The sequence below is a fragment of the Trachypithecus francoisi genome, unplaced genomic scaffold (genome assembly GCF_009764315.1).
Source record: "Trachypithecus francoisi isolate TF-2019V2 unplaced genomic scaffold, Tfra_2.0 Lachesis_group0, whole genome shotgun sequence".
Taxonomy (NCBI): Eukaryota; Metazoa; Chordata; class Mammalia; order Primates; family Cercopithecidae; genus Trachypithecus; species Trachypithecus francoisi.
The window spans coordinates 17,443,823-17,455,846 of record NW_022681453.1 but is presented as its reverse complement, the minus strand read 5'-3'; the positions used below and the strand labels follow the sequence as shown (position 1 = coordinate 17,455,846).

General features: G+C 58.9%; 1 protein-coding gene across 2 annotated transcripts in view; it reads right to left on the bottom strand.

Moving 5' to 3' along the window:
- BSN (bassoon presynaptic cytomatrix protein) overlaps positions 1–12,024 on the bottom strand; it is a 120,633-nt gene that overhangs the window by 12,020 nt on the left and 96,589 nt on the right. For both annotated transcript variants that reach the window (XM_033207468.1, XM_033207458.1), the window contains exons 4-5: positions 8,775–9,284; positions 1,649–8,311 (exon numbers count right to left, since the gene is read on the bottom strand). In XM_033207468.1, the coding sequence (XP_033063359.1) occupies positions 1,649–8,311; positions 8,775–9,284 (7,173 nt within the window). The remainder of the gene's footprint in view (positions 1–1,648; positions 8,312–8,774; positions 9,285–12,024) is intronic.

Genomic DNA, 12,024 nt, shown 5'->3' with positions numbered 1-12,024 from the left:
CATATAGGATTCTTACTTTTTTTTTTTTTTTTTGAGACAGAGTCTCACTCTGTCGGCCAGGCTGGAGTGCAGTGGCACGATCTCGGCTCACTGCAACCTCTGCCTCTCAGGCTCAAGCAATTCTCTTGTCTCAGCCTCCCGAGTTGCTGGGATTACAGGGGTGTGCCACCACGCCTGGCTCATTTTTGTATTTTTAGTAGAGACGGCGTTTCACCATTTTGGCCAGGCTGGTCTTGAACTCCTGACCTCAGGTAATCCACCCACCTCGGCCTCCCAAAGTGTTGGGATTACAGGCGTGAGCCACCACGTCCAGCCGGATTCTTTCTTTTTACCTTGCCAAGTAACTACCTAAAAACCTCCCAACTATGTCCACCATATGTCATAATAAAAATTAGAGTGTGCCCCCAAAATTTCAGGGTGGGCCTTTTATGGAATAAATTTAGCCTTTTGAACCTCTCACTCTGTTGTCTCTTTTCTTATTTTGGCCACATATCATGAGTGCCTATCATGGCCTGGTCTCACATGGCCAGCCCATGGAACCTCTGTGCCTGCAGCCAGGACCACCCTGCCTGTCTGACCTGCCCTCCCTGCCAGCCTAGAGTCCTGATCCCACCCACACCCCTATATGGCCTGCATATACCAAGACGATTCACTACCCAAGATTATCACCTCCACAAATCCATTCTAAGGCCCCACTTTTCTCCTCTCTGCGTCACACCCTGAAAATGGGCAAATCTACCTCACGATGCCTCTGGTTCCTGCCTCCTCTGCCAGATCTCTTCCTTCAGCCCGTCATCACACATTCTGCCCAGGAAACTTTCCAAAACATCTGCTTTATCCCATCTCACCTGCCTAAAACCTCCAGAGGCTTCCAGGGTCTTTAGGAAAAGCCAACCCTCCTCAGCCTGGCACTCAGTTGTTGGCATTAGGCCCTCACAACCCCCACTCTCACTTCTGCTGCAGCCCACAGCCAAGCCACTTCTCACAGTCCCCATCCATCACTGGCAAATAAAGCCACAGCCAAGGGTAATTTTATGCTTCTGAATCCCCTATCTAGGGGAGCAGACAGGTGTGTAAACAGATTTACCGAGGGCCGGGTAGGGGCAGGGAACACCCTGGGGCAGAGAGCACACTGCAGCCCGCTGGGATGGGCCTCTAGTGCTAGGCCATGGGGGTGTGGGCTTCCTGTGTGGCAATGGAAACCAGGCCAGGACTGAGAGGATGAGAGCACCCCTGCCAGGTCCATGTGACTGATCTTCTTAGGAAACGCCCATAGATGAGGTTTGGAGTGGAAGGGGTCCAGACTAGAAGTGAGAGCTGAAGAGGCCTGAAGTGGGGAGGCAGCAGGGGCTGGATCAGGTATGGATGGTGAAGGGACAGTGCTGGGAGGAGGCTGAAGCTTCTAGTGGGGTATATGGCTGGAAGGCTGTGGGGGCCCATGTGTGTGTCTGTATTTGCCAGGCTATCTGCCAGGCTGCAGGCTCTATCAGATGTGCACCAAGGAGCATCTGCTCATTGACACCTTCCCCTGGGCCTCTGGGGCCAAAGATGCCTCTACTCCCACCCCAGAAGAAGCCCCTCCCTGTGGAGGCCCCTCAGGCTAGGCAGAGACCCCTGTCCCACCCTGGAACAGCCCCTGTTCCCATACCTGGCTACCCAGTCCCCCCTGGTGCTGGTAGAGGGAGAATCTCTCTTTGGCAGACTCTTCAGCGGTGGGGCTGAGGGGTTTAGGGTCAGACAAGGACCGCTGCAGGGTCTTCATGGGGCGAGGCAGCGTCTGCTGGCGGAGAGCGCTGTCAGCCGTGAAGTGCTTCTGGGGACTCACATGAGCCTTGTTCAGCCTCTCACTGGAAGCAAAGGAGGTGTCCAGCAGCCGGTGAGGGGACAGGGGTGAGACTGGTGAGTAGAGGACCTGAGGGGACTTGGGAGGCTGGCGGCTCACAAGCTGTGAGAGAGACTCCGGAGGCAGGTGGGCCTGGTACCCAATCTCCAGGGGATCTGGCTTCTTTTTTTCAAATCTGCCCAGAGGCCCTGGGGTGACGATCTGGATGCCAGGCAGGTAGGGGCTGATGGCAGTTGGCCCTACAAGCTGTGGCCCGGCTACACCCTGGGCCTGCCCATCTGGCTCCGTCTGGCAGGCCAGGCTCTCCCCGCGCCCAGTCTTCTCTGGCGCCGATATGTACCTGACAATCTCCACCTTGGGATCGGTGGCAGCTGTGATGTGGATGGCTGGAGAGACCCTGGGCAGCTGGTCAGGCTCCGTCTGCACAGAGCAGTCACTGATGGTCTGGATGCCCACGCTGCTCATGGCCCTCACAGTGGCAGCAGCACTGGATGACGAGGCAGTGGCGTCGTGCTTGCTGTCAGAGCCTGAGTCGGAGTGGCGGGGAAGACGAGACCTGCGGCGGCGCACTGGCTGCTCCCACTCAGCACTGTCCTCGTCGTCCGTCTGCACGCTGCAGTCAGCACTCCGCCGTGCCCGGCGTCGCCGACTCAAGAGGTAGCGGCCCTCCCCATCCTCATCATCTGTCTGCACGCTGCTGTCGGCAATCCTCCTGACCACACAGGGCTCAGCCCCAGACTCCGGCTCACAGGCATCCCGCAGGCGTGGCATGGAGTGCCGCTTCTTGATGCCACCACGGCTGGCCTCCCACTGCTCCTCTGTTTGCAGTGACATGTCTGAGGCAGAGCTGGGGAGACCCCGGTGCAACACAGGCTCACGAGGTTGCCCAGGTCCTTCAGGCCCTGCCATGGCAATGAAGGCTGCATGGGTAAGCGGGGGCCAATACTGGCCATTCTGGGCCAGCTCAGCAGCCGCTAGGGGAGGCCCTCGGCCAGGTGCCTCACAGGCTGCAGGAAAGGGAGCCTTCTGCCGCTGCTTCTGCTCCTCTAGCTGCTGTTGCAGCTGCTGCTGCAGCTGCTGGATCTGCTCCAGCTGCAGACGCTGCTGCGCTAGCTGTTCCCGCTGCAGTGCAAATTGAGCCTGGCGTTCCTCTTGCTGCTGCTGCAGCACATGGTGCTTGATGGTCTGCAGCTCCTGCAACTCCCGCTGCACCAGCAGCTGCTCCTCCTCACGGTGCCTCTGCAGCTCCACACGTTCCCGCTCTAGCTCCTCTTGCAGCCGAAGTTGTCGCAGCTTCTCCAACTCCACCCGCTCCCGCTCTAGCTGGAGAAGCTGCTCCTGTTGCTTCCGTTGCCTCTCCTCCTGTGATGCTTCCTCTTTCTCGAGCCCTGACCGGCTGAGGGCCCCACTGCCACCCCCGGGAGCAGCATCTACTGGTGGCTTCTGGCCAGCTAGTGGGGCAGGAGCTGGGGCTCCTGCAGCCTCCTTGATGGCAGCAGGGGTGGTTGTGGGAAGAGGCTCTTCCCGTGCAGCCCCTACTGGTATCTCTGGCCTTGGAGGGCCCCCAGCCCCGGAGGCCTTGGCAGCAGCAGGTTTCCCCAGATAGACAGGCCCTTCTGCAGGTGGAACACTGGAAGCAATGGGAAATCTACTTGGTGCAGGATATCGGTACAGCCCTGTGGGTCCAAGAGGTACCCGGGGGGCAATCATGGGCACACGTGTCAGACTGGTGAGTGGCACGGCTGTGATTCCACCAGATGCGTAAGGCCTGTACATGCCACCACGCACCATGGGCCGCAGGACTGAGGCAGGCTGGGTGGTGATGGGCAGTGTTGCAGCAATTGGGGTATTGATAGTCGAGTAGATCATGCCATCAGCTGCACGTACAGTGGCTGTGGACGGCAGCAGCTGTCTGACTGCTGTTCCCTGGCCTGCTGCAGGCCCATACTGGGCAAAGTTCCCAGGACTTGGGTGGCCCTCTGGAAAGGTGGGGTTACCAAGGAGTCCAGGTCTGAGGGGAGCCAGACTCTGCGGAGCACTGAGCCCAGGCCCGTGCTGAGGCTGGTACTGCACAAGGTCAGGGCCACCACCACCAATGCCATGCCGCCCACCATACTGGTCCATGGAGTTGAGGGCAGCGCACATGCGACTGATTTCACGGGCTGTGGTGGCACTGTACTGGGCGAGGCTGGCCTCCTGGAAGCCAACTGCATCTCCCCGTGGGCCGTACCTGTGGTCTGAATAGATGTTCGACACTGAACTATAGCGCCGCATGGGAAGCGGGTGAGCCAAAAGGTCTGTAGGATGACGCAGGTCTGTGACTGAGCCATACTGCAAGCCCTGCCCTAGGTAGCGTCCGTCCGCAAAGCCCAGACTGTAAGAGTGCTTTAGTGAGCTGAGGTCCATAGCTGACTCTCGTCCAGGACCCTGGAAGAGCTGCCCGATCCTCTGGGCATGGTAGTTGAGGCCAGCCTCAGCCAAATTGGTGTCAGACATGGAGGAGTACAGCCTACCAGGCAGGCCTTGTGGGTAGGGCCTCTGCTCCTCATGGGGCCCAGGCCCCACAGCCCCCTGTGCCCGGTAGGTGGGGGGCTCAGGAGGCTCAGGGTCCCGGGGACCATAGAAGGGGCCACTGCTTTGGCCAGGTGGGGCAGCATCTGCCATGCTCTTCTCAGGCACACTGGGGGCTGGGTGGAAGGTGCCAGTGCAGCTGCTGCCAAAGGGGAGCTTGTAGACCATGTCACAGCATGCCAGCTGGCTCTCAGGCCTCATCCCGGTAAGGTCCAGGGCACCCGCAGGCTCCTCTGGGAGCAGTGTGGTCACAGTGCCTGCCGTGCCCTCTCCCATCTGCACCACCACTGTGTGTGGCTTCCTGGCACCTGGCAGAGCATGTGACCGCAACTCTGCAGGGGTAGCCCGGTGGGGCTCGGCACCCAGCTCTGGCACTGGGCCTGGCTTGAGGCCAATGCTCTGGGCGGTGCCCATCTGAGTGATCAAAACGTCCCTTCTGGCCAGAGGTGCTACTTGGTTGGGCAGGTTATATCTGGCAAACTTGGCCTCCCTGGGTCTTCCCCGGGGCCCACTTCGGTATGGGGCTGTCTGGACAGCCTGCTCTACTTGTTTGACCTGGGCCAGGCACACAGGGCTACCCCCACCCTGGCCAAAATCAAGGCGGCTCTGGTAGGGGTCTCCATAGACCACAGGCTGCTTTTGTTGAGCCATGAGCACAGACGAGGCCATGGTGATGCTCACTGTGGTGGCAGTGGCAAGGAAGGTATGGGTCTGCTCCTGGGCATTGAGGTTGATAACCAAGGGCTGCACGGCAGTCGACTGCCGTCCTGGGATTGGATCCAGGGCAAGACCATACTTCCTCGCTTCCACAGCAAGAGAGGTGAGGTCCATACCCTGGTCAGTGAGGATGATGGGAGTGGGCTTGACAGCTGTGCGGAGGTCTACCACTGCAGTGCCAGGGGGCCTGGGGCCTGGCTCAACCCTAGATGTCCCAGGGACAGAGGAGATCCGGCACAGGGAGATGTTCTCAGCAGGGAGGGCACCCCAGCCATATAGTGCCAGGGGCCCGTCCGCACCAGCACTGGGTGCCCGTGGAAAGCCAGGTGGCCCAGGTGGCTCTGGGGGCAGCTGAGACACACTCGGAGGTGTTGTCTGGCTGTAGCCATGAGTGGTAGGCTGGATTTCAGCAGGTGAGCAGAGTGGGGAGGTGGAGGCACTGGCATGTACCATTCTGGTCTGGCTGGAGGCATCTGATGCCAGTGTGATGACCATAAAGGGAGCCTCCTGAGAGGATTCCTGCCACACCAGGCGAGGCGTGCTGGGTCGATGTGGTGTTTGTGTGCCCTGGGCTACCATAGGTGATGGAGTGGGGGCACCAGGGCTCCGTGGCATGTCGGAGGCAGGGGCTGGACTTGGCGTCTGTGTAGAGAACTCTGCTGTGGCCCTTGGGCCCAGCTTGCCAGGGGAGAATGTGGGACTCTCTGAGGGGGAAGATGGGGAGAGAGGTGGGCTGGAGCTTGCAACGTAGGAATATGCCCGGGAAGGCTGAGGAGTGCCACCCTCACCATCACTCGCACTCAGGGGCTTCTCTCTAGCAGCCTGTCCAGCTGCAGCAAGGCCACTGGGGGCCTGGGGTAGATCCTCAGTTTGGGACCCATAGTTTGCAGTGGTTGGGCTGTGTCCATAGCTGTGGGCTGTGGAAGATGGTGAAGGACTGCGCTCGGAGCCTGCTGGGGAGGCTGGAGTCATATATCCTCGTAGCAGCCCAGCTGGACAAGGAGCCACAGCTGTGGTGGCTGGGGTTCCAGGGCCCTGGGAAAAGGGCATGCCTACCTCCTTGGAGGTTAAGCTGGGGGAGGCAGGAGAGCTGTGCAGCTTGAGGGGGTCCTGAGTCTCCTTTGCAAAATGCTGAGTGACACGGACATCGGGAATAACTCGGCCCCCGCTGCTGTCTGAGGAGGTAGGGGTAGAGAAGGACACAGGGGCCGTGAGCTGGGTGGGACTGGTACCAGGGGTAAGGGGGCCGCCATTTTGCTTCATTGGGTCCATGTATGCACTCTCAGCATTTAGAAACTGCTTCTCCTTCTTTTTGTCCTCAGCAAAAGCCAGGTCACGTGAGGAGGCCTGCCGCATGCGGACTATGCTCTGTGATGTCTGAAGGATTTCTTCATACACGGCCGCTCCCAGGCTGGCTGGCGTGCCCTCTGCGGCAGGCTGAGCAGCCCGACCATAGTCACGGTCTGCAGTGTCTTGATATTCGAAGGAGCCCAGGCCCCGGGGGCCTGTGGGCTGAGAGGAGCCGCCATGGGGTCCCCGGGCCCCTGCCGCCTGGCCTTGCTGCCTCTGAAGCAGCTCAGCTTTGCGCATCATCTCCTCATAAGCCTCCTCGGCACTCTTGAGGGGCCGTCCGGAACTGGGAGTGGTGGAGCTGCCAGAGGGTGTCTCGGTTGGTGAGTAGAGGGACATGAAAGTGGGCAGGTTGTACTCACTGCCTGACTTGTAAAGCCGGCTAGGGCCACCATCCAAGGCCTCAGCCTCAGAGTCAAGGGAGGGCGAGGGTGAGTACTCGGAGCAGGAGGAGCGGTGCAGCTCCTCCATCTCGGCCGCCTGCCTCAGCTCCTCCGTGGGGGAGGCGTCCTCAATGGGTGACAAGTTACTGGGTGGTGTCTTGGAGCGCTCTCGCCTCCGCTGGGCCCGCAGTTCTTCCTTGTCCCGCCGGGTCTTGCGGGCCGTGCTGCGGATGCGCTGCTGCTCCACCTCCCGCATCTTCTCTTGCTCACGCAGTAGCTCCTCTTCCTCCCGCAGCTCTTCCTCCTCCGAAGAGTCCTCAATGGTGGGTAGCAGGGGCCCGTGGGAGCGGTGCCGGGCCTTGCGCTGCTGCTTCGCTTCTTCTAGACGCTGCCTGCGGCTGGGGCTGCTGTCACTGTCCTCCTCTAGGGAGGACAGAGAGGTGGGAGAGGTACCTGAGGTGTAGCTGGGTGTGGAGGCAGGCAGTGTAGAGGAGTGCTCACCACGGGAACGGTCCTCAGGGGAGCCCGTCAGGCTCTCCATCTCCAGCTCGGGCTCCCGGTCCAGACTGGGGTCTGGGCCTTGGCCCAGGTCTAGCTCATGACTATAACTGCCCGTGCTGTTGAGCTCAATGGTCTTGAAGCGACGGAGCCCACCCTGCAGGGCCCCACTGCCATCGGTAGCTTCTGCTGGGCCTCCCTCAGGGAGCAGCTCCTCATAGCCTGTGGTGGCATTGTGGGGCAGGCGCCTCTTGGGCAGTGCTGCTGGTTCTTGGCTAGGCTCAGGCCTGGGTCTGGGGCCACCCTTCTGGGTGCCATGTTTGGCCAGGCCACGCCCGGAGGTGGCAGTGTCATCCTCCTCCAGGTTGTCTTCCTCGGCGCTCATCTCCAGAATCTGCCGTCGCATGAACTCCTCATCAGTCAGTTCTGCTGCCCGGGCTGGGGGCTGGGGTGGAAGAGGTGACAGGCCACCCTCACTGCTGTCCTCCACATAGTCGTGCCTCAGTTGGCTGCCAAAGTCGTCTGAGGACTCAGCAGTGTCCTGCTTCTCTCTCCGGCGCCTCCACTCAACAGAGTCTTCGTCTTCCTCCAGGATATCCTCCAGCTCCTCATCAGAGTCAAAGGCCTCAGGCGTGATGGACAAGGAGTGGGGCCGCTGCTTCTGCTCCTCGCCAGTACTGCTGGAGAGTGGCTTGCTCCGCTCACCACTGGGGGCCAGGCCCTGGGCCTGCAGCAAAGGCCGCATGCTGCTCCCCACCTTGTGGATCTCAGAGGGACTGGGTGGATGTGGCCCTGTCACCCCTGCGCTGTCCAGCTGTTCCACCTCCTGCTGCACGACTCCTGTGATCTCACTCTGGGAGCTAGAGATGCCGTCGGAGGAATAGCCTGTGTCACTGAGGCTCTGTGGGCTCCGAGACATGTCCTGAGAGTAAGGCTTGCCCACCAGGTCCTGCAGCAGGGTGAAAAGCAGACACTGACTCCCCATGGCAAAGCTTGTGGTGGGAACCCAACCCTCCCTGTCAATCCCAGGACCCTGGAGAAGAGTCTGTCCATTTCCCAAGGGTTTAGGGCCCGCCACCCACCCTATCTCCTTCTGGCCTTGAATAATCTGAAGGATCCATGGCAGGCCCAAACCAGCCCTTGGTCTTCAAAGAGAAACTTTACTAGATCAAAGGGTATCAAAACCCAGCAGAGCATCTAACAAGGTGCCAGACACAGCACCAGTGTAAAACTCACAGTCTCCAAGCTTGCCAGAACCTCATCTAGACTTTCCTCTTATTGTGTCCCTTCCCTCCTGTGTGGCCCCAAGGCACCTGTCCTGAGCCTACAGCCTCAGCCACCCAGGGAGGCAAGCCTTTCCATAGACTGTCCTGTCTGAAAGCTAGGGTCTCTGGGAAGTGAATGGGACTGACCTCTGCCTCCCCACCCTTGGGGGCTTCTGGAACAGCCTTGACGACAGGGGTGGCAGGTTCAGCCCTCCTCACCCCACTCTTTACTTTAGGAGTCCCAGGGGTTGGGGTAGTCTCTGGAGGTGGCTTCGGCATGGGCTCAGCTTTAGTGGGGACTCCGGTCTTCTTTTCCTGGGCACTGCTTGGGGTCTTGCTGGGTTCAGAAGCCCTGAGGGGCTTGGCCTGGGGGCTGGCCTTGGTGGGCAGAGGGCTGGCCTTGGTGGGCAGAGGGCTGGCCTTGGTGGATAGAGGGCTGGCCTTGGTGGGTAAAGGGCTGGCCTTGGCAGGCGGGGGGCCTGATGGCTGGCTCAGCCCCTGTGACCCTTTCTGCTTCAGAGGGGATACTCCAGATGCACGGTGAGGGGCCCCCGCAGGGGGCTGCTGTGAGGTGGGTGGCGGCAGAGGGGTCGGCTCTCCCAGGCTGCCCTCCAGTAGCCGCTTGGTTTGGCAGTTCAGACACAGCCACTCTGTTTTCTGCAAGGAAATGGGAGAGGGGGTTGATGAAAATTAAAAAGACACTGAAGTCCTCAAATAATATTTCCATAACTATTTCTGTAACCTTAGGGAGGAGAGAACTTTCAAAGCATGACACCGAAGACATAAGGAAAAAAAGACAGATCGATTTACTACCCCCAAATAACCAACTCCCCTATCCTTAAGATGAACATACACAAAGTCAAAATGTAAGTAACAACCCCAAAGAAGAGTACTTTCCTTAACCCACAGAGAACTTTTCACCCAGCCAGAAAAGGGGAAGATCTGTGGGGAATGGGAGGGTCTAGCCCTAAGCACAGGGGGAAGCTGAGGTCTCAATTTAAAGGAGCAAACAGCTCCTAGGGGGCAGTTGAGAACTCTTGCAGAACAGGAGTGGCATCCAAGCATGGAGCACTTCCTGGAGGCACTATGCTTCCCCTGCCTCCCAGCTCTCAGGTCTGATTCCATCGTTCCCCATACTCTTCCCCAGGTAAGGGCTATGCTATACGGGGTGCAGACTCCTGGAGCCAGGGGAGGCTATCTGAGAGTAGCCCTGCTTGGTGGAGGACAGAGGGGCTGTGCAGTCCTCCCTGCTCAAATCCCCAGCCCAAGTCACCTTGTCTAAGGCCAGCAGAGACCCTTAGGTAGAGGTCTCCTCCTGCCCCCAGGGCACTGGACTGTTCCTCTGATGGGGACTATGTGTAGTGGTCCTTCTGTCAGGCCCCCTGCTCCTTCCAGAGCTGGACTGGGATCAAATTCTCAACCATCAGTCCACCACTCTCAGGATCCTCTACTGTTTCAGGCCCAGGGCTGGGAGCTGAAGATAGCCATGACTCAGCAGACAGACAGGCACTGGCATGCAGCCTTTCTGGAGCCCACAACCCCAAACAGGTCATTTATAAGTATGACACAGGTATTAATGGTGAAGCCCCCAGAATACAAGAAGCGAAGTCCAAGTCTCCCAGCCCCAGCTGCCTTGTACAGGTGTAGGGTTTGGGCATCTCTGTGGCCTAAATGGGTGATTCCTGAAGCAGGTCTGAGGCTGACAGGGGCATGTCTCCCAGTAGCCTCCTCCAGAGTCAGGGTTCCTCCTTGGCAGGATATGAAGTCCTTCCCTGGCCCACATGGGATGGGAAATGAGAGTTACAGGGGAGCGCAGAGCAGGGTCCCACAGACACCTGTGCCTGTTCTTACTCTGAGGCACAGAGCCTTACTGCTCCCTCCGTCCTGCAGGGAGCTCACTCATGCCAGGTGCCTGGACATATAGGCTCCCACCAGCAACTCTGTCACTGAGATGGACCCTAAGAATCACAAGGTCACAGAGCCAGAGAACTGGAAAAGGAGGTGACGCTTGGCCCTTGCCACCCCCAGGAAGGCTAACAACCTCAGTACCCTCACCTCACATGCTGCCTCTGGCAGCCTTGGAAGTCTGGTACCCCTAGGGTGCCTGCCTCAGTCTGGCATCCTAGGGCCACCATGGCAGATAATATGTCAGTGATTCTGCCCTGGTTTGCTGTCCACAGAGAGCTACATTCCACTTCTCTTCTCTGGGCTTCAGCAGAGGACAGGCTGGGCAGGTGGTAGGGCCTTGGTGTGTGCTGAGGGACAGGCCTGCTCCCCAGGCTGGTTACTCAGGGTCGAGACTGCTTCTTTCCCACTGGAGCTTCTACTCTTCCCCAAGGCCCAACCCTATGCACAAGTCCCAGGCAGAGGAATGGGGCAGTGGCCCAGCTGTGGAGCAGAACCCTTTAGATGCTCTACATACATATATTCACTCTGTTCTCTGCACAGCCCAGCCCTAACACCACTTTTGACTCCCTTGAACCTTATCTGACGCTCAATGTGTCTCCACAAAAAACCCCACAAGGCAGTAAGTGCTGGCCACTGGCCAGGACCTGGGCTCACTTGGCCTGGTAGGGTGCACCCCCAGAGGTGCCTGGGGAGAATTCTGGATAGGTTGAGACCAAGCCCCAGAAGAACAAGACATGGGAGAGCACACAGCCTGATCCAGGAACCCTAGCTCACATGCCCCCAGCATCACCTGTGTACACAATGGAAATTCTCCCATGTCAGAAAGGACTGTGAGGTGGCAAAATGACCCCAGAGAGATGGCAGGGCTATAGGCAAAGACCAAGAGAGAGAGCTCTGGAAATAAGCAAACAGCCCCTTCCCCAGCCCTATGGTCAGCATGATGGGTTTAGGATCTAGGCCCAGTGGGCTGGACCAAGGCAATGCTGCCCTAACTCCACTTTGGAGCCCTGTGCACACCCTTCCCATGTTAGGCCTCTTAAAGTTTGGTTATCTGCCCTGGCCTACCTTGGTGGCCTGGCAAACCCCTAACTCCATCTCTGGCCTGCAAACCCCACACAGAAGCAACAGTCTAAATGAAACAAGTCACCTTGGAAGGGTGGTCTGGATGGAGGAGGCAGACCTAATGCTAAGTGCTCTGACCAAATGCTGGAGAGGCCTGCTTGCCTGAGCCCAGAGGCCCAGCCCTCAGCAGAGATGTTACCTGTGGTCACATGCTCCCTGGGGCTTTGCTCCTTCATACACTTATTCACGGAGACAGCCAGGTTGCAGTGCCTGGCAGGCCCTCTTGCTCCTGGCTCTGCTATAGTAGGCAGTGGGGAAGGGAGAGCAGGCAGGAAGAGGCGTGTGAAGTAAGGGCTAAAAATAAACATTGACCTGGCTGCTAGAGGCCCTTCACAAGCCCCCTGGGAGTGGGGAAGAAGGGTACAGA